At 35.9% G+C, this 22,358-nt stretch overlaps 1 protein-coding gene across 7 annotated transcripts in view; it reads right to left on the bottom strand.

Annotated features, from left to right (window-relative positions):
• The window catches only part of Stag1 (STAG1 cohesin complex component), a 321,639-nt gene that overhangs the window by 50,691 nt on the left and 248,590 nt on the right, over window positions 1-22,358 (bottom strand). For all 7 annotated transcript variants that reach the window (XM_021171587.2, XM_021171588.3, XM_085827945.1 and 4 more), the window contains 6 exons: window positions 20,731-20,834; window positions 20,296-20,388; window positions 20,102-20,191; window positions 19,755-19,958; window positions 18,587-18,657; window positions 17,084-17,171 (listed from right to left, as the gene is read on the bottom strand). In XM_021171587.2, coding sequence (XP_021027246.1) covers window positions 17,084-17,171; window positions 18,587-18,657; window positions 19,755-19,958; window positions 20,102-20,191; window positions 20,296-20,388; window positions 20,731-20,834 — 650 coding nt within the window. The remainder of the gene's footprint in view (window positions 1-17,083; window positions 17,172-18,586; window positions 18,658-19,754; window positions 19,959-20,101; window positions 20,192-20,295; window positions 20,389-20,730; window positions 20,835-22,358) is intronic.

The following is a 22,358-nucleotide window of genomic DNA, read 5'->3' as shown; positions in this document are numbered from 1 at the left end:
AATTAAATAAAACACACACACACACACACACACACTTATATATATATACATATATATATATGCCTGATTCCAAAACAAAAAAACCCCTCTTTAAATTTGAAACAACGTGAATTGTTAAATTATTATAAAACAGACATTTAGATCAATAGTAATTAATAGAAAATGAAGATCTAGAAAGTAAATAATGTTCAAAATTGCTTAGTTTTGTTTATATCACTTATTTGAATATATACAAACATAAATTCCTTCCCTATTCATCTTCTATAGACTCATTACACTCACGGGAACTAAAGCACTTCGTTTCCTAGAAGCTTTTTGTAGGTGGGTGTGTGAACGCCTGACATTTAGTTACTACTTCAGAATGTTTTTCATTTTAATGTACTACATACTCGTATTCTTCACAGGTTTACTCACCCCCAAGATTTATTTATTTATTATTACTTTTAATTAATTACTTTATTTTTTACTTATTTACCCTACATCCCACTTACTGCTCTCTCCTAGTCACCCCTCCCATAATCCTTCCACCATTCCCTATGCCATTCTCCTCTGAGTGTGTGGGAACCCTCTGGGTACCCCCCTACCCTGACACTTCAAGTCTCTGTAAGGCTAGGCACTTCCTCTCCCACTGAGGCAAGACAAAGCAGCCCAGTTAGAAGAACATATTCTATGTACAGGGAACACAAGTTTACTTTTAAAAGGATTCTACTATATTATTTTAGAATAAAAAGTTAGCTGTCATTTACTGGGAAACAGTTTGCTTTATCACTGGCATATTTATATAACAACGTAGCTGACTGGATGTCAAAGGGAATCCAGAACTTTTCCACCTAGCTAAATAGTCATTTTTCTATTTCATCTCCCATAAAAAAATATTACCTCTAACTTGTCCAGAAGTCATCTATCCTGTAAGATCATGCCCATGGAGCATAGATGAAGTAGGACCAGCAGTGAAAAACTAAACAGGCCAAAGAGATTTTTCTTTTTTAAAAAAAATTTTTATTAGATATTTTCTTCATTTACATTTCAAATGCTATCCCAAAGGTCCCCTATACCCTCCCCCTGTGGTACTCCTCTACCCACCCACTCCCACTTCTTGGCCCTGGCATTTCCCTGTACTGGGGCATATAAAGTTTGCAAGACCAAGGGGCCTCTCTTCCCAGTAACAGCCAACTAGGCCATCTTCTGCTACATATGCAGCTAGAGATATGAGTTCTGGGTGTACTGGTTAGTTCATATTGTTGTTCCACCTATAGGGTTGCAGACCCCTTCAGCTCCTTGGGTACTTTCTCTAGCTACTCCATTGGTGGCCCTGTGTTCCATCTTATAGATGACTGTAAGCATCCACTTCTGTATTTGCCAGGCACTGGCATAGCCTCACAAGAGACACTCTATCAGGATCCTTTCAGCAAAATCTTGCTGGTATATGCAATAGTATCTGTGTTTGGTGGCTGATTATGGGATGGATCCCTGGGTGGGGCAGTCTCTGGATAGTCCAACCTTTTGTCTTAGCTCCAAACTTTGTCTCTGTAACTCTTTCCATGGGTATTTTGTTCCCTATTCTAGGGAGGAATGAAATATTGACGTGTTGGTCTTCCTTCTTCTTGACTTTCCTGTGTTTTGTAAATTGTATCTTGGGTATTCTAGGTTTTTGGGCTAATATCCACTTATAAGTGAGTGCATATCAAGTGAGTTCTTTTGTGATTGGGTTACCCCACTCAGGATGATATGCTCTAGATACATCCATTCGTCTAAGAATTTCATAAATTCATTGTTTTTAATAGCTGAGAAATACTCCATTGTGTAAATGTACCCCATTATCTGTATCCATTCCTCTGTTAAGACATCTGGGTTCTTTCCAGCTTCTGGCTATTATAAATAAGGCTGCTATGAACATAGTGGAGCATGTGTCCTTATTATCATTTGGAACATCTTGCATCTGCTGTTACCTGAAATTTTGGTCTTAGCCATTCTGACTGGTGTGAGGTGGAATCTCAGGGTTGTTTGGATTTGCATTTCCCTGATGATTAAAGATGTTGAACATTTTTTCAAATGCTTCTCAGCCCTTCGGTATTCCTCAGTTGAGAATTCTTTGTTTAGCTCTTTACACCATTTTTTAATGGGGTTATTTGAATTTCTAGAGTTCAGCTTCTTGAGCTCTTTGTATATATTGGATATTAGTCCCGTATCAGATTTTGGATTGGTAAAAATCCTTTCCTAATCTGTTGGTGGCCTTTTTGTCTTATTGACAATACCTTTTTTTTTTTTTTTAAATTACGTATTTTCCTCAATTATATTTCCAATGCTATCCCAAAAGTCCCCCATACCCTCCCCACCACTTCCCTACCCACCCATTCCCATTTTTTGGCCCTGGCGTTCCCCTGTACTGGGGCATATAAAGTTTGCAAGTCCAATGGGCCTCTCTTTCCAGTGATGGCCAACTAAGCCATCTTTTGATATATATGCAGCTAGAGTCAAGAGCTTCGGGGTACTGGTTAGTTCATAATGTTGTTCCACCTATTGGGTTGCAGATCTCTTTAGCTCCTTGGATACTTTCTCTAGCTCCTCCAATGGGGTCCCTGCCTTACAAAAGCATTGTAATTTTATGAGGTCCCATTTGTCGATTCTTGATCTTACAGCACAAGCCATAGCTGTTCTGTTTAGGAATTTTTGCCCTGTGCCCATATCTTTGAGGCTTTTCCCCACTTTCTTCTCTATAAATTTCAGTTTCTCTAGCCACCAAACCCAGACACTATTGTATATGCCAGCATGATTTTGATGAAGGGACCCTGGTATAGCTGTCTTGTATGAGGCTATGCCAGTGCCTGGCAAATACAGAGGTGGATGCTCACGGTCATCTATACGGTGGAACACAGGGCCCCCAATGGAGAAGCTAGAGAAAGCACCCAAGGAGCTGAAGGTGTCTGCAACCCTATAGGTGGAGCAACAATATGAACTAACCAGCACCCCCAGAGCTCGTGTCTCTAGCTGCATATGTAGCAGAAGATGGCCTAGTTGACCATTATCGGGAAGAGAGGTCCCTTGCTCTTGCAAACGTATATGCCCCAGTACAGGGGAACGAACGCCAGGGCCAAGAGTGGGAGTGGGTGGGTAGAGGAGCATGGCAGGGGTGGGGGGGGAGGGTATAGGGAACTTTTGGGATAGCATTTGAAATGTATATAAAGAAAATATCTAATTTAAAAAACTGAGATAAAAAAATTTCAGTGTCTCTGGTTTTATGTAGAGTTCTTTGATCCACTTAGACTTGAGCTTTGTATAAGGAGATAAGAATGGATCAATTCGAATTCTTCTACATGATAACCACCAGTTGTGCCAGCACCATTGAAGATTTTTCTATGTGCCTTAACTTTGTTAACACTGTCTAGCTGAAAAGACCACTGTTGTGGTAAATAACAAGTATCAAAGATTTTCCTTCAGTTCTTTCCTTTGTTCTCATATTTGCTCTTCCTGGGAAGAAAACACTAATTTGTAGGAAACATTTTTGGGTACATTAAGCTGGAATGCATCCTATATCATTTATTTCTTAGTCTTATACTTGCTAGACACCAAAGTCCAGGAACTTTGGGGCTCAGAATGACTGTTAAGACAATTATACTCTACTCCTTAAATGTACTTTACAGTGCATTTTTCCTATACTGACATATATTTCTATATTGAAATTGTTCAAAAAATTGATATTAGCTATTATAGAAGCTAGCATTAAATTAGTCAACATAAAATTGTTACTAGAACATTCTGATAATTTTATAATGGAAAGTATATAATGGCCTTTTAATTTCTCATTAGCAAACTGAGAAAGTAAGAATCACTCAACTTCCCCCACTTCATGATACGTTATTTTTGTTTTGTTTTAGCTCAAGATGATCTAAAATTTGCTATGTAGACAAAGATAACCCTGAACTATTTTTGTTTTGTCGTGTGTGTGTGTGGCCCTGGCTGTCCTCAAACTCAAGAGAGCCACTTACCTCTACCTCATGAGTGCTGGGATTAAAGAGTATGTTACCACTGCCCACTAACCTTGAATTTTTCATCATCCTGCCTATATATAAAAAGTGTTGGGATTACAGGCTAGTTTTTCCAGTCTGATTTAATACCATATATCTTAAAAGTATACTGAATTAGTGATAAAAATGAGGACAAGATATAAGATTCTAGACTATTTAAGTTAAAAAAAACTGAATTTGTATAGAAAATGAAGCTTGAATCAATAATATAGAAAATAAGAATGAAAATAATTATGTGCAACACTCATGTACAATATAGTGTCTGTGTGTGTAGAAAATATTTAAAACTGTGAAAAATTTATCAGCCAATAACCATTTTAATCTTTATGTTTAGAGACCTTAAGAAGAGAATCAAATATAGTTAGTTTGCACATGACAAAAAAAATGGAAACAAATAAAATACCAGTCTCTTTATAATAACTGCCGTTCAGTTTCCTAGCAGTTAAATCTGGGGTTTAAATGAGTGACAACACCACTAAAAACAGCCCTCAAATGTGAATTAATAATCAATATAGTTGTCAAAGAAGATGATGATAAATGTTTAAAATCATTAGAATTAGTCAAATATATCCTGAGTTGAGCACAGGTAGATGTTACTGCATACTAAGTAGAACAGTTAAGGTAAAGGTTACTGACAAGATCAATGTAGGTTAGATGCAGAGCATCACATCTCTCATCCCTTAAGGGTAGTAACGTATGTAGTCAGCCACTAGAACAGCTTGGCGGAAAATAAAGTGAAACACAGAAAAGACCTAGTAGTTGCATTCACCGGTATTTCTTTTACAGAAATGAAAACTACGTTGATAAAAATCCATACACAAATTCTCATAACTGTCTTAATTTTGAGAGGTAAAAGTAAACGAAGCAACTATTGGTTCACAAAACCATTTTGGATTAACCTTAGAGACATTATGCTGAGTGAAACACACTAGGCCCTAAGGGATTCTGTACTGTATGGTTACTTTTTTGAACTTCAAAATGATAAAAGTATAGTAATGAAATAGACTGGTGGTGCTCAAATTATAAGTGTGTGAGAAAGCAAAGGGACAATAGAATGCAATTGTGTGTGATGGTGACACATTTATATTATTATTGTGGTGGTGACAAAAAAATCTATATACATTTAAAAACTGTAAGTAAACATAAAAAGTATCATTATGTATTAAATTAAAAAAAGTGACAAAGAATTAAACCTGTAGTAACATCTTTTTCTTAAAGAAATGCCTGGAAGTTAATTTTATATCCAGCTCCTTTGCTGAAGTTGTTTATCAGCTGTAGGAGTTCTCAGGTGGAAATTTGGGAGGAGTCAAAGTGCTAAATATAAAATTGAGTAGAGGAATTAGCCTTCCTCTACTCAAAGGATAAATGGGCTGAGAAAAAAATTAGGGAAATGACACACTTCACAATAGTCACAAATAATGTAAAATATCTTGCTGTGACTCTAACCAAGCAAGTGAAAGATCTGTACAAGAAATTCAAGTCTCTGAAGAAAGATATTGAAGAAGACCTCAGAAGATGGAAAGATTTCCCATGCTCATGGATTGGCAGGATTAACAAAGTAAAAATGGCCATCTTACCAAAAGCAATCTACAGATTCAATGCAATCCCCATCAAAATTCCAACTCAATTCTTTACTGATCTTAAAAGAACAATTCTCAAATTCATCTAGAATAACCAAAAAACCAGGAGAGCAAAACCATTTTCCACAAAAAAAGAACTTCTGGGGGAATCACTATCCCTGATCTCAAGCTTTACTACAGAGCAATAGTGACAAAACCGCCTGGTACTGGTATAGAGAGACAATGGAATAGAATAAAAGACCCAGACTTAAACCACACACCTATAGTCACCTGATCTTTGACAAAGAAGTCAAAACCATGCAGTGAAAAAAAGACAGCATATTCAACAAATGGTGCTGGCTCACGTGGCAGTAGGCATGTACAAGAATGCAAATTGATTCATTCTTACCTCCTTGTACAAAGTTCAAGTCCAAGTAGATCAAAGACCTCTACATAAACTCAAACGTATCGGCATAGAGAAAAATTTCCTGAACAGAACACCAGTGGCTCAGGCTCTAAGACCAACAGTACACAAATGGGATCTCATAAAATTGAAAAGCCTCTGTAAGGCAAAGCCAAATTGGCAACCTACAGATTGGGAAAAAAATCTTTACCATTTGATAGAGGGCTAATATCCAACATATACAAAGAACTCAGGAAGTTAGACTCTTGAGAACCAAATAACCCTATTAAAAATGGGGTACAGAGCTAAACAATTCTCAACTGAGGAATCTGAAATGGCCGAGAAGCACCAGAAGAAATGTTCAACAACCTTAGCCAACAGGGAAATGCAAATCAAAACCCGAGATTGTGTGTCACATCAATCAGAACAGCTAAGATCAAAAAGTCAGGTGACAGCAGCTGCTGGTGAGGATGTGGAGAAATAAACACTCCGCCATTGTTGGTAGGATTGCAAGCTGATACAATAACAACAGTCTTGCGGTTTCTCAGAAAATTGGAAATAGTTCTGAGGACTCAGCTATACCGTAACTCCTGAGCAAAAGATACCAACATATACCTAAAAGGTGCTCCAACATATAACATGGACACATGCTCCACTGTGTTCATAGCAGCCCTGTTTATAATAGCCTGAAGGTGGAAACAACTCAGATGTCCCTCAGCAGAAGAATGGATACAGAAAATATGGTACATTTACACAATGGAGTACTACTTAGTTATTAAAAACAATGACTTCATGAAATTCACAGGCAAATGGATGGAATTTAGAAAATATCATCTTGAGTGAGATAATCCAGTCACTAAAGAACACAGACGTATGAACTCACTGATAAGTGGATATTAGGAAAAAAGCTTGGAATACCCACGATACAACTCACAGACCATATGAAGCTCAAGAAGGAAGACCAAAATATGGATGCTTCAGTCCTACTTAGAAGGTGCAACAAAATAATCACAGGAGGTAAAGGGAGGGAGGGAACTGGGATGAAGAGAGGAGGGGGAGGGAAAAGGGGGGCAGGATAAGGTGTGGGAGGAGACAGCGGAGTAGTACAGAGGGTCAGGAGCTGTGTAGCAGCGGGGGAATAGAAAGTCCCAGATGCCAGGAAGCAAGAGGCTCCCAACCCCACGGGGATGACATTAGCTGAAATATCCAACAAAGGGGAGAGAGAACATGTAGAGAACATATCTAAAGGTTAGGCATGGCCCCTAATATAGGGATGGGGCCACCTACCCATCTCCAAAATATTAACCCAGAATTGCTCCTGTCTAAAGGAAATGCAGGGACAAAGAGTGAAGCAGAGACTGAAGGAAAGGCCATCCAGAAACTGCCCCACCTGGGGATCCACCCCCATCTGGAAACACCAAACCCAGGCACTATTGCTGATGCCAAGAAGCATGTGCTGCCAGAGCCCGGTATAGTAGTCCCCTGAGAGGCTCTGCCAGAGCCTGACCAATACAGATGCAGATGCTCCCAGTCAACCATCAGACAGAGCACAGGGACCCCAATGGAGAAGTTAGGGGAAGGACTGAAGGAGCTGAATTAGGAAGAACAACAGTATCAACCAACCAGATCCCTCCAGAGCTCCCAGGGACTAAACCACCATAGAGTACACAAGGAGGGATCCATGGCTCCAGTTGGATATGTAGCAGAGGATTGCCTTATCTGGCATCAATGGGAGGGGAGGCCCATGGTCCTATGAAGGCTTGATGACCCGGTATAGGTGAATGCTAGGGCAGTTAGGCGGGAGTGGGTGGGTGGATGGGAGAGTACCCTCATAAAAGCAGGGAAGAGGGGGGATCAGATAGGGAGTTTGCTGAGGGGAAACCAGGAAGCGGGGGGTGGGGGGGGGAGATAACATTTGAAATGTAAATAACAAAAAAAAAAAAAAAAAAGAAAAAAGAAAAAAAGAAACGGTCAGGAAAAGCACAAACATACAAAAGTGATTTTTAAAAAATTAGCAATTCTAGAGCCAGAGAAGTGGCTCAGCATCTAAGAGCATTGGCTGCACTTCTAAAGGTCCTGAGTTCAAGTCCCAGCACACACATTGTTGTTCACAACCATCTGTAATGTGATCTGATGCCCTCTTTTGGCATGCAAGTATACTCACGGATAGAGCACTGATAAACATACAATAAATAAATTTAAAAAATCAAACAAAAACTGAGTAATTCAGTGGAGTGGAACAATACTTAAAGTTCTATAGGTCATTGAGAGAGAAGTATGTAATGCAGTAGGACATTCACACAATGGCCAGATCGTGTAAGTTCAAATAGACAATCAGAAGTATGGAATATTCCAATACAAAATTACAGTCCATAAAGGTTAACTCGCCGGGCGGTGGTGGCGCACGCCTTTAATCCCAGCATTCGGGAGGCAGAGGCAGGCGGATTTCTGAGTTCGAGGCCAGCCTGGTCTACAAAGTGAGTTCCAGGACAGCCAGAGCTACACAGAGAAACCATGTCTTGAAAAAAAAAAAAAAACCAACAAAACCCCCCAAAAACAAAAAACAAAACAAAACAAAAAACCAACAACAACAACAAAAAAAACCAACAAAAAAAAAGGTTTAACTCTAGTTTTTATACAGTTAAGACTTCCCAAAGAATGAACTAGAAATCAGATTAGTTCACATTTAACCCATGATATGCTGAGATATTACTTTCAAACTTCTAAGTTTCAAGTGTCCAAAAAAGGGTGAAAAAAATCAATAAAAAATTCAGTGCAAATACATTAATTTTGAAATCTCTCTATATACACTACTGTCAAAAAGAAGGCTTGGCATACAGTGGGAAGAATATGGGACTAGGAGTGCACATTATATGACTTTAGGTCTAATATTAAAGCATTCAAATGCACCACTAACTTCTCCACAAACACAATCTATGCCATATCTAAAGTAACTTCTTCCTTCCTATTTAAGTGATTTTCTCAAAAGACTCAATGAACAAGTTCTGCTAATAATCTTGAGATAAAGAAACAGGCAGATATCACTTCATTCCTGTATATGTTCTAGTTTGTGTATCAGTTTGAAAAGTTTACAGAAAAACAAACAAAAAAGGCAAAGAATGAGAAAAGGGAACCATATAAACAATTTGATATATAAATTTATAAAGGACATAGACTAGTATCCACTTGGACAATACTCAAGTGTTATACCATAGTAGCCACTAAAATATTAAAATAAAAGGTTAGCAAATATTATCTAAATTCTTGTGGCTTTTGAAGTAGTTATTTATTAAGATCTCAGCTTTCTGCCAAACAGAAGAGCTTAAACATGAATTCCAATCAAATAGAAAGTCAAATAAGCATCAACACTAGACACAATAATTGGTCTAACCAAGTATACACACTCAAGGCTGGAGATACAGCTCAGAGGTTAAGAGCACTGACTGCTCTTCCAGAGGTCCTGAGTTCAAATCCCAGCAACCACATGGGGTTCATTCCCATCTATAATGTGATCTGGTGCTCTCTTCTGGTGTGCTCACATAATGTAGACAGGACACTGTATACATAATAAATAGATAGTCTTTAATTAAGTATACATAACTCAGGGTTGAGTGTTAAGATGCAAAAAGAGATGCTCACAACTTAACTAGCAAGAGAAGATAACGCTAGGAAGGGGGAAAAAAAAAAGAAAAAGGCAAGCAAGCAAGCAAAAACCCCCAAAAATCCAACTTTCCAGAGAAGCAACCATTTACCTTAAGCCTGTTTTTAATTATAGTTTCAATTTATTTTTATCTTTAGTGATAAGATTTAGTGATTTTTATCATTAGTATATGCTAAGAACATGCAGTACCAGGGATCTGAAAAAAAATACACAAACTATTCTTGTAATAATGTAAAAACAGGAAGAGGAATGGAAATTGGAAAGTAAGCTTTGTTGGTAAAGGGCAACCAGGTTTCCCTAGGATTTAAGTATAGCCATAACCATGTGAGTAAGCAGAAGCTAGCTCACAGATGACTTTACATATGGGTGAACACACATCCTGTCCATACTTAGGTCTCAGTTTCGTTCCACAGTAATTAATAGTAACCCTTTTTATTTTCAGAAGAATTTTCCTTTGGGCAATATAGTGATTATCTTACTATTAGCAGGAAAATCTGAAACCTATCTTAAAGTGTTAGGAAACACACAATAAGTCATTTGGTAGAAGAGTGACATTATTATATGGTACTTATAAAAATCACAAGCTAATAACAAAGATAAATAGCTTAATTGTTGACTAAAAATGTGTTTAAAAAACACATTTTTATTTTATGGATGCGAGTGTTTGTCTACATGTTATCCATGAATGAAAACCACAGGCATGCTGGGTAAGTAACACTGGAAACTAGAAATAACAATCAGGCCTTCTGGAACTGAAGCTACAGACGGCACTGTGAGGGGACTGACACTGAACTCAGATCCTCTGCCAGAGCATGTCAACTGCTGCAGTCATCTTTGCAGCCTTGCTAGTTTATATATATTTTTAAATGAGTACACTGTCGCTGTCTTCAGACACACCAGAAGAGGGCGCTATGGATGACTGTGAACCACTATGTGGTTGCTGAGAACTGAACTAGGAGCTCTGCACAAATTGTCAATGCTCTTAGCCACTGAGCCATCTCTCCAGACCACTTGTTCATTAGATTTTTTTCATGATCCTGGTTTAATTTATTTATTGGCAGTCTTGAGACCTCATATAGACTGGGCAATCAATCTCATAATCTCAGATCTTGGCTTTTTTGTTTGTTTTGGAGATATGGTTTAATGCAGCTGAGGCTTTGATTCTCCTGTTTCTACCTACTCTCCAAGTGCTTGAATACAGGCATACAGCACCATGTCAGACTTTGTTAGCTTTTTAAATGAATATATGGCACTTTAAAAAATAGTAACAATGTAAAAGTCAACAAAACAAAGCACTGAATGGATTCCTAGTTTAAGGACCACTAAAATGGTATTACTAACTCTGCATCTACCTGAAGCATTTTGCCTATAGTTGACATGCTGGCCAACCAGTCTATTATAATTCATGTATGTTATGCCCTTGCTCTGAAAAAGCAGTTGTTTTTATTTTTAAATCACAAACACATATGATGACATATGTGATTTTGCTGTTTATAAGATTTTTATAACTGGTGTTCCACTACATGTCTTCTGAGATATATTCTTCACTGTAGTCATGTCCTATAGGATTCTTTCCCCTCCTCCCCCCCCGATAGGATTTCTCTGTATAGCCCTGCTGGCATTGAACTCAGAAACCTGCCTGCCTCTGCCTCCCAAGTGCTGGGATTAAAGGCAAGCGCCACCACTGCCCAGTTTGCCCTATAGGATTCTTAAATATAACTATTTATGTTCCACCAAATATTAAGAAAAAAGTAATTTGCTTTCATAAATTTTATTTCATGTGTATGGGTACTTTCCTTGCATGTTTGTCTATACACTGATGTCTACTAAGGAGAGAGTGTCTGATCTCTTAGAACTAGAAGTATAAATGGCTGTGAATTGTCACATGATTATTGGGAACTAAACTGGTTTCCTCTGGAAGAGCAGCCAGTATTCCTAACCACTCAGTCTATTCTCCAGCCTCCAGTGACATTTATTTTAAACTTTAATTTTTGGCAGTCATGTAACTTGGAGCTCTGGGCTAATACTCTGATCTACAAGACTGTTTTTCACCATTCCAGATTTCATTTGCCCCCCCTGTAAAAAGGTGGTGGTGGTGTCTCCTCATGCAGTCAATCTGGAATCAGCATTAAAAAAAAAAAATTATAGTCATGTGTGTGATAGGCAAGTTCTTTCTCTACAACTGAGCTATGTATCCCGACCCTCAATTCTCTTTGTATTCTTCATCTTGAGACAGGGTCTCAACATTGCCCAGGCTTACCATTTATAGCCAAGGCTAATCCTCAATTTGTAATCCTCTTAGATCAGTCACTTTAGCAGCTGAGATTATAGGCCTGTGAAACTACACAGGCTTCTGAGAAATCTTAGTTAACCCAAACTCCCAGTTTTTGGCTGGCCCACAACTCATATTTTTAAAATAAGTTTACTGTAACTGGTTTGATTTTTAAGTTTATAATCTGACTGTTTATAATTTTATCTTGACACAGGCACCTTGCTATGTTGTTTAGGTTGTCCCCAACCTGGTTTGAGTGATCCTCCAGCCTTAGGTTTCTAAGTAGCTGAGAATACAGGCATGCATCATCATGTTTGATCTGCTAATTGTTGTACAAGGTGTGCGGAAGGTTGATTATGGTTCTTTTGCTTTGCATCTTGAAATCCAATTGTGTTTTAGCACAATTAGACAAAAGCTTATCCTTAGACCTAGAAGGAACTGCTTTTCTGTCATAAAGTCAACGAATGAAGTAGGCATGATAACACATGCCTATACTTGTAGCAACTGGTAGGCCACAGCAGGAAGATTTCCATGAGTTTGCGGCTAGGCTAGAAATAGACTACAGCTGATTCAAAATGAACAAAAAACCCAAAAGCCAAAAAGAAAAAAAACCCCAAACCTCCCAAAACAAAAAACCCAAACATACAAACACAAAAATCCAACAAACAAAAAAATTGAAACTATGACTTAAAAGTTTTTGGTATGGCCAGGTGTGAGGAAAAAATCAGAAATATGTGTCTGAAATAAGTTCTAACTCAGTAAGTGTGCAGTCTTCTCAGAAAGTATGATTCTTAACAACATATACAATAAGCCAAATCTATCCAAAATTAATAACCTGACTTAAATTAAACTCACCCCCTATATTATGTTCAGTCTGAATAATGTGGTGATTTCCAGTTCATGATGACGGGTTAAGTACCAGCATCTAATCTCTCCCCACAGTTCCTATTGAAACAGCCCAAAAGATATTTGGGGAAAAAAAAGATCAATACAAAAAATTTTTTTATATGGAGCAAACATCAGAGGGCATGGGGTAAGGGAAAAGAAAGCATGGGAAGAGTGGAAACATAGCCTGGGCTACCAAATGCTATAGCATATTATTTAGAAAAATGAAAAGCAAATGAAAGCAATTTGAAAGCTTGATTTTAGTATGTGTGCTGTATCTATGTGGCCTTAAGCACATTACTTTCCATGTTTCAGTTTTATTAGTGGTATATAAATAAATATATAAATTATATGTATCTTATACAGCTTACAACATATAAATATATGTAAAGGCTTAAAATAACACTCAGTTTATTGAAAATCTGTCTGTCTCTCTTTTTCTCTCCTCTTTCTTTCTCTTTCCCTCCCTTCCTCCCTCCCTCCTCCTCCTTCTTCTCTCTCTGTCCCCCCCCCCCCCCCCCCCCGGTCTCACTGAGTAGTCCTGGAATTTACTTTGTAGATCAGGCTAGCCTGAAACTCACAGATAGATGCCTGCCTCTGCCTCTCAAGTTATAATTAAGTTTGAATGAGGATTGGAGAGTCCCCACATTACTAGCATATAACTCCTTATCTTTGTTTTGTTTTAGATAGAGTTCAAGCCATGTAGAACTTATGTAGACAGGGCTAGCTGAGAATTAATGTAAGAACTATGATTAAAGGTATGCTAGCCACACCTGGCCTCAACTGTTTTTTTAATTTTGCTTGGTAGTAAATACTATAAATGATCTTTACTGATTTTCAAACTTTTAAGGTCTTCTTGGAGCTATGAAAATTATACATTAATGCAGAGTTTTATTTTTCTCAGATGCTAATCAAGAGTATTTCTCACATATATGTATATATTTTGTGTATGTGTCTGGGTGTGCACATGCCATGGCATACAGGTGGAAGTCAGAGGTCAGCCTGCAGACTCAGTTCTCTCCCTTTTCTAGAGCAATCACACTTAGGTTGTCAGGTTTGTTGCGTGACTGGCTTATAAAGTCAATACCAGTAAGAAATAGGCACAAGGCAACAAATAAAAAGGGATAACTTTGAAAATTTTTTTGCTTTTACTTTAAAAGAAATTGTATGAGGAGATAAAGTAATTTAGAACATTTGGTTTCTTTACAGTAAATACTAGCTGTTTTATAGCACCAACATACTTTAAAATACTTCTTATTGTTAAGAATTTATTCGCACAGGTGGCTTAAATATATCCTGATTACTATAAGTGCTCAAAAAGCATATAGAAGCTTGTTTGAAAAGAGCATAAGAACTTACAAATCTGCAAAAATACAAGAAACAAAATAAGTACCAATAATGATGAAATATAAAGTAATAGTATATGGATATTAAAATAAAAAATATTTTGAAATACAAAAATGAATAAATGAATTAAGAGACAGTTTTTCCTTATGCTAGGATATCAAACAAATACAAAATGAAAATTAAAGTGATTATTTTAGAAACTGTTTTATGATCATGAAAGCAGATTCAGACAATGTCAAACTTTGCAAAGAAACAGTATTATTTATACACTTTTAAAGAACTTTTTGAAAGCTTATGAATTACAAAGGACAATGTAACTATATAGGGAAAATTTGATAGATTCAATCTCAACCAAGTGATCTAATATCACTAATAGTGAACAAATTGAGATTATGTTTCTTTTTGTTCTTCTTCCTCTTTTATTAGCACATGTAATAATGGTACAAAATACTTTGTTCATATTCAGTACCAATGTGCCTCAATATAATACACTGAGGATAGAATATCACCTAATATTCATTCCTGCAAGAATGTGTAATCCAAATAGAAATATACCACAACCAGATAAAATTAATTGAGAATAGTTTATCAAACAACTAGCTGGCATTTTTCAGAATAACAGTGTCATAAAACATAAAGGCTTCTTATTTAAAGTGACAAGAAAGTTAGAGCAAGTAACTCCTATGTTATTCTGGATTGGGAGTGACTGATGTAAATGATGTTTATATTACTTTTACATATACTTATGCATGTAGTAAATATAGAATGTAAAGTGCAAAAGTGTGAAAAAAATAGACATGAAGGTAATGAAAGAAAGCATGTTTTCCTCTAAGAACATCTTTTTAATATGACTTAAAAATAATTAGAATACCAAAAAAATCTTAGAACAGGTAAATTTAAATTTTTTGGTCATTCATTTATCCTGAAACTGTGACATCTAAAATATTACTGGTATTAGAAATGACAAATCACTATGAGAGACTCCCCTCCTCTCAAACGCCAAATTCTGCCACTCCTGAAGAGTACAACTAGCGATGCTTAGCTAATGGAAACAAACAGTCAAGGGTAGGGTAAATATAGTCCTCCCACACAACTAGAGAGTTAGTCTTCAGACACATCCCAACCACTGAGCAGAACTGACGGGCTGACGTTAGCAAAAGCTTGGTAGTACTTGGAGGTCCTGCTCAGAGGAAGAAATCTCAGTGGGAATCTCTGGACTCTAGATAAAAGCAAAAGCTGGAATCTGAAAAGGGGAACTTAAACAATCATAGGAATTAGTTGGGTAGTGTTTTCATTCAATTCTATGTATCCTAGGAGGTGTTTGTAAAAGCTGTAAACATGCACAAGAACACAATCTAGCAGTCATGCTTTCAAACGTCAGACATCTGGTTAAAGACTCAGAAGAGGAATCTAAGAAAAGTCAAGACATATAAACAGAAGAAAAAGAACACCTAATCGGTGGTAAGGGCAGAATATAGGATCATGAAGACTGTCATGAGAGCAGTGGCTAAGACACTAATGATGGCATTGTGAATTAAAAATAAATGTTGACAGGTTTATAATCCCATTAAACAGAAATGTGTTAGTTTTATTCTTTCCTTGAGGAAGAAAAGAAAAAAACCAAAAGAATACCTTTACTACTTTTGTAAGAAACAGCTTGAAAATATGAGTGAGTTATATTTAGGTCACTGCAAAGTAACATGAAGACAGAATAGAAAACTGAAGTATATTAATAAATGAAGTAAACAATTTGTTAAATATTTAGTCATTTGCCACAATTAAGTGAACACATTAGTTAATGTGTAATTAGTGTGTAATTAGTTTATTCTGTAGTGGAAGAAAAATCTGAGTTTAGCTTCAACAAGTGTATGAAGAAAATAGCTTCAAACTTCATTTTCCTGTCGATTCATAAAATGTGATACATTTCCCCCAGATTTTATCCTCTTTCCACAAATCAAAGAAGAGTAACTAGTTAGGAATACTGTGTTTACTAAAAGTGGGATCAAGAAAGTTTAAATCATTTTTAATTTTCACTTTTTGTAGTTTTAGGAATCAAATCCAAGGTATTGTACACAGTAGGCAAGTGCTCTGCCACTAAATCATGTTACACAACTGAAATAATTATTCTACTAATAAAATACTGCTTTTAAGAAGCTTTTGTTTGGTTGCGGTTTATTCTTTATTTTATACATTAGAAACATTTAGTGATGGAGTCTTGACTGGCATTCCTACACTCTTCAAAGTTGTTTGAAACACAGATGTCATCATACCTATGTTTTGTGACTTTTAATATAAAATATCATTTCATTCTATTTCTTGAAATTCTAATCACCTTAAGAATAATAAGGTATCATGAAAACTTCCCTCTCAAATGGGAATGAACCAGATAATCCCTAAGCATTACCAATAAATATAAGGTTATGTCTCATGAAAATCTATAATATATAATATATAAAGTAAGTCTTCTATTCCACAAATAGAATTAAGATAATTACTTAAGTCTCAGATTAGGCAAAAAAATTCTTGTCCTTTTCTTTCCAACATGAATGTGAATACAAGAAGTTCTAATACGTACGATAGGCATTTAAACAAAATTAAGCCATGTTTAATGAAGGTCCGGTGCCATCAGTATTTACAACAATGCCTAAAACCAGTATGCAGAAATATACTACAGAAATTAATAGTTTTCCACCATTGTTTACCTTAACATTAATTTTAAAAGATATACTGTTATAGAACTAGTTTGTCTTTTCTTATATTAAACATTTCAATATAAGACATACCTAATAGTTACAATCACTAGGACAATAACTGTCAAAGGAGCTAACTGTATTACAGATTATCAGTTATTTTCTGCAACAGGGTTTGGAAAATCTTTGATTCCTAAGTATCACTTCCCAAATCACAGAAAGAATATTAAAAATTCCCTACCTGTTCTGGCATAGCTCCATGTTCAATTCCAGTCTTCAATAGTCTGTAGCAATTACCAAATAGATCCCATTTAGTGAGATCATGAGCACTAAAATAAACAAAAGTTTTAATTTTAATCTTAATCTAGAATAAAAGACAATTTAAACTTGAGTTTAATTTTAGTAAGAGAACAACAAAGAAATATTTCATTTTCTTGTAGAACTGAATAAGACCCATAAAGGAAACATTCAAATGTGAAAGAGAAACAAAGAATGAAACAAGAGCTGATGGGTAAGTAAAGAGTACATTAAATAAATCACTAGTAGTACATTTAATGTCGTTTCCACTAAGATGGTTAATCTAAATTCATAGTGCATACAAATGCAACTTTACTACATTTAAAAGTGTATTTTTTAAAAACCCTTTAACAGTTTAAAATATATAATTACATGTGTATATTTGAAAAAGAAATTTGCTGTCATCAAATGGACAGAATTAGGAGGATAGAAAATATGAGAAAACTTAAAATCCATTGTGTAGCCATCTCTATGGCCTTCAGACTTCCAAAGGAGATCCTTGTCAGGACTCATTGTATAGTGCAGATGTAGTGCAGCCAGTACATCCTGCCTTGAGGCTACATGGCCTGGCTCTGAAGGGAAAAATTTGAGCTACATTATTAAGTCAGTTTTTTGACTATGACTGTCAATTTTTATCATTAATGACAAGGTATGTTTTAAAATAGGAGTTTAGTTTCAAAAGTGGTTCCAATAAGTTTAATTATATGAAAAGAATTCGAATTTTCTGTTTTTCATTTCTTTTCCTTCATTTCACTCATCCATAGAAACGAGATCTCACTACATAGTTATGTCGCACAAGGTAGCCTCCATCTCTTGAGCTGAGCCTTTTCTTTTCCCTTTAAGGTAGGTGGAAATAGTGGTGGTCACTACCACACTCAACTGAAACCCTACATTTTAGAATTATTGTCAAAAGTGACAACAATTCTCTTTCTCTTCCTTTGTGGAGAAGGTAACACTCATTCCAGGGATATGTGGACTATAGAGTAAAAGCACACCGTATGTGCACCTTTCATATCCGTAATCAAACCCAACTGTCCTGTCGGCACAGTGAGAAAAGAAAGCCAGGACCTGCCAGGCCAGAAGACTGAGTTGCGTGACTTCTCCAAATGTTTCTCAACCTTCCTATCAATCTTAGTTCTTCCATAGCGAGGCTGTAAATACCATCAGTTGAAAATTACTCATAAAATTCTAGAATATTAAATAAGTCCACTTAGTTTGTTAAATAATATGAACTGATTAAAGTGCTTACAGTACATCTGGTACTTAAATATTAGTTTTCAGTAAATTAATAATAAATCTCATGACACTAGTAATTAAACATAATAAAATTCAGAGACAATCTGAATGAACAAAATTTGTTATACTTTGATATTCGGAAATACATCACTTTTGTAAGAAGTCAAATATTACATTCAGTGTATTCACTGGCCGATACACTATGACATACTTGTGAAATGAAGTTAAACGCTTTAAGGTGGAGAGAACATTGTAGATGTCATCATCATCAGCTTCTTCACCCTAGAAATAAAAAAGTAGAATCAACTGCATTGTCATAGCAACTCAAATTCACATTACAGCCTTTTAATGCTTAACTGCCTAAAATCTGTTACATAAAATAGTATATTCACTACAGATAAAAAGAAATAAAAAAATTATAACTGCCATATCTACACATAAGCAACTCCTGCTGCTTAAATAATATAATTGTGATTTTATACACTTTTGTAAATTCCTGAAATCACAATTCTATGTGAGAGTATTTAAAGCTCTAGCTAGTACACTCTGACTTTCAGTACGAAAGACTGAATATTGGGCCTTCCTCAGGAGCACACACATCAGTTACTACTTGAGCTAGTCTTATCTTGAAAAAGGTTTAAAGATTATTTAAGACTTTCCTGATGATCTTCTATAGCTTTAGAAAAAGTATGGTCCAAAGTGTGGATGCTTCAGTCTTAGTTACAAAGGGGAACAAAATGATGCTAGGGTGATGAGGTGGGAGTGGGTGGGCGGAGGAGGGGAAGGGGGAAAGGGATAGGAGGCTTACAGAGGGGAAACCGGGAAGGGGAAATAACATTGGAAATGTAAATAAATAAAATAACCAATAATAAATAAATAAAATTATACTTAGCAACAAGAAAAAATTGTCATGTTTAAAAAAAAATCACAAAATTCTTTTAAAAAATCAGTTCTATAAACGTCTAAGGAGCATCACAGCATGCACTACAGATAAGAAAGAAAGAGCATGATGTAGAAACCACTCCATAAACGCAAAAAATTCCCAGGCTCTCAAGAGTTGCGTCCTTGAGCAAGCGTATCAACTTAATTTGTATGTTCTAGTCACCTGAGCATTATAATAAATCAGTAACTTACAAACTAAAATTGGACCCTAGATATAAAAATAGTAAAAAAATAAATGATGTTCTTGAAAGAGGAAAACAGTAAACTGCAGAAGGGTGATCTTTATAAGATACACTGTTCCAGTGGTACTGCGAACTCTGAAACTGGTAGAGACTTTCAGATTTTTTTTTTGAAAAATGGGAATGACTCAAACAATCAGCTCTTCTGAACAATTATTAGCCAAAATTATTACATGCACTATCAATATTATAACATACCTCTTGCAACAGGTCTTCTACAGAATGATTGAATCGATCTACAAATTCATCAATCAGTTGGCTCCGAGCAATATCAACTCGATTCTGAATGGTGTACTCTTCACTGCATAGAATGCTGTAGGTTTTACTGCAGGCTTCTAGGACATCTGACTCTACATGCTTCTCTACAACAAACTTAATTTGTTTTAATAAAGCATCCAGGTGCTGAAGAGGAAAAAAAAAAAAAAAAACAGAAAAACTGTGATATTTAGATGAATAATGAAAATTAAAAATCATCATTTGTTGACTAACCTATGATTAGATAAAAATGAAAATGACTCTACCAAAAGAATTTCAGAGTGCCTCACCTTTTCCATCCGACCTGTGCTATAGATTTCTAGATCAAAATACTGTGGAATTTGCAGCAAGTTTGCTACCTTCTCGGCATCTGCAGAATACTAGAGGAAGGAGCAAAGAAAATAAATAAAAAAAGTAATTACATTAATAGTGCATGAAAGCAAACTCAGGGACATATTATCAGAAAACTGAAAATGTCACATACCTTTGACAGTAACATAGGAAGTGTAATGATAAAATGTTCAGTTAATTTGTTCCTATCATCAATTTGAGTTTTCCTTTCTTTGGCTGTTAGCACCTAGAAATAAATTGAAATGGTAAAAGAATGTTATTTGGTAGTTTAGAAATTGAAAGTGTTAACATAAAAAAAAAATTGGCAGATGACATACCAAGAAATTTAAGAGGAATATAAGACTTCATTTAAGATGATTTTGACTTCCAAATTATAAAAATTGCTTAGTTTAACAATGTAAAACTAGAATTAACAATTGTTAGGATATACTTAAGTCAGAGAATAACGAATGTAAAGTTGTATTTACATAAACATTTTTAGGGATACAGACACCAGTAAAGTCTCAAGAGTCTGGAGTTAATGGCATCGGTAAGTTTACTATAGGCTTTTTACTAATTGAAAACTTACTCTCTTGCCGGTGCCCCTTCCCACTGGAGGATGTGCCTCAGCTGCCTGACGAATTGTACAGACCATTAGCTCTATAAGAGCACTCTCTTGACGGTCAGACATTGCTGAAATGAACAAAGTGTATGAATGGTTTAATAATCAAATCTTAAAAATAAGACAATGATTTATTAAAAACTGAAAACATGAACAACTTATGGAAAACTAATGTAGACTCTAATTTTGATTCTCCCCCCTCCTATTTAATAATAAGTGGATGCTATCATTAGCCAAATAAGAAAAAGCACATAAAGTAAGCTCTATCGTCTCTTCTAACATCTAGTTTCTTTTAATTCTCACTTTTGAGTAAATTAATACTAAAATTTTACTGTATTTTCTTCCAAATAATTTCATAATCCTATATTATAATTTCTTTTTGTTTTTCAAGAAATGAAAGATTATATCATATATGTAAAAGGTTAACAACTTTTAATATATTTTTGGTCAATATACACATAAAGATTTTTTTTTTAAAGACAAGGTTTCTCTGAGTAGCCCTGGTTGTCTTAGAACTTGCTAGAATACCTCATTATCATATTTCAAAGATACTTAGTCTTGAAAGTATTCCAACTATTACTTGAGTTTTGTTTGGCTTCTTCACAAAAATGAAAGATGCATATGGGCAAACAGCAGGTTTAGCTGGATATGGTACCCTTAGCACTTAGGGTTAATATTTGGCACATGAAAAAATCAGCCAATAATTCTTGTTAAAAAATTAAACTGTAACCGGTGTGGTGGTGCACGCCTTTAATCCCAGCACTCGGGAGGCAGAGGCAGGCGGATTTCTGAGTTCGAGGCCAGCCTGGTCTACAAAGTGAGTTCCCGGACAGCCAGGGCTACACAGAGAAACCCTGTCTTAAAAACAAACAAACAAACAAAAAAACCCTGTAAAACAATTTATTAACCTATTGCAGTGCACGTGTCTGTGTGTTTCTTTCTGTCTCTTTGTGTGTGTATACAAGAACTGTGCGCATTCCTGTAGTCAGAGAACCATGCTTAGGAGTCATTTCTCTGCTGCCACAGGCACCTTGTATGATCTGGAGATTGAACACTTATATCACTATGGCTCGTTTGAATCTCACTGTTTAGACCAGGTTGGATGGGACTTTATATAGATCTGCCTGCCTCTGCCTCATGAGTTCTATGAGTAAAGGTGTTAACCATAATATATATATATACTGAAGAATACTTTACTTCATTTTCTTCACCTGTCAACCAAGTCACAGAATTTTAGCATTAGAAATGACCAAAGAAGACTACTGATTTGAGTTAATTTTATATCCAGCCACTTTGTTTAAGTTGTTTATCAGCTGGAGAAGTTCTATGGTAGAATTTTTGGGGTTGCTTATATAAACTATCATATTATCTGCAAATAATGATATCTTTATTTCTTTGCCAATTTGTATCCCCTTGATCACTTTTTGTTGTCTTATTGTTCTAGCTAGCACTTGCAGTACTATATTGAATACATATGGTGAGAGTGGGCATCCTTGTCTTGTCCTCGACTTCAGTGGGATTGCTTCGAGTATGTCCCATTTAATTTGATATTGCTGGCGGTTTGCAGTAACTAGCTTTTCTTATGTTTAGGTATG

This window comes from Mus caroli, unplaced genomic scaffold (genome assembly GCF_978045245.1).
Source record: "Mus caroli unplaced genomic scaffold, Mus_caroli_1 scaffold_11, whole genome shotgun sequence".
In the NCBI taxonomy this organism is placed as follows: domain Eukaryota; kingdom Metazoa; phylum Chordata; class Mammalia; order Rodentia; family Muridae; genus Mus; species Mus caroli.
This window is presented reverse-complemented; position numbering and strand designations above follow the sequence as displayed.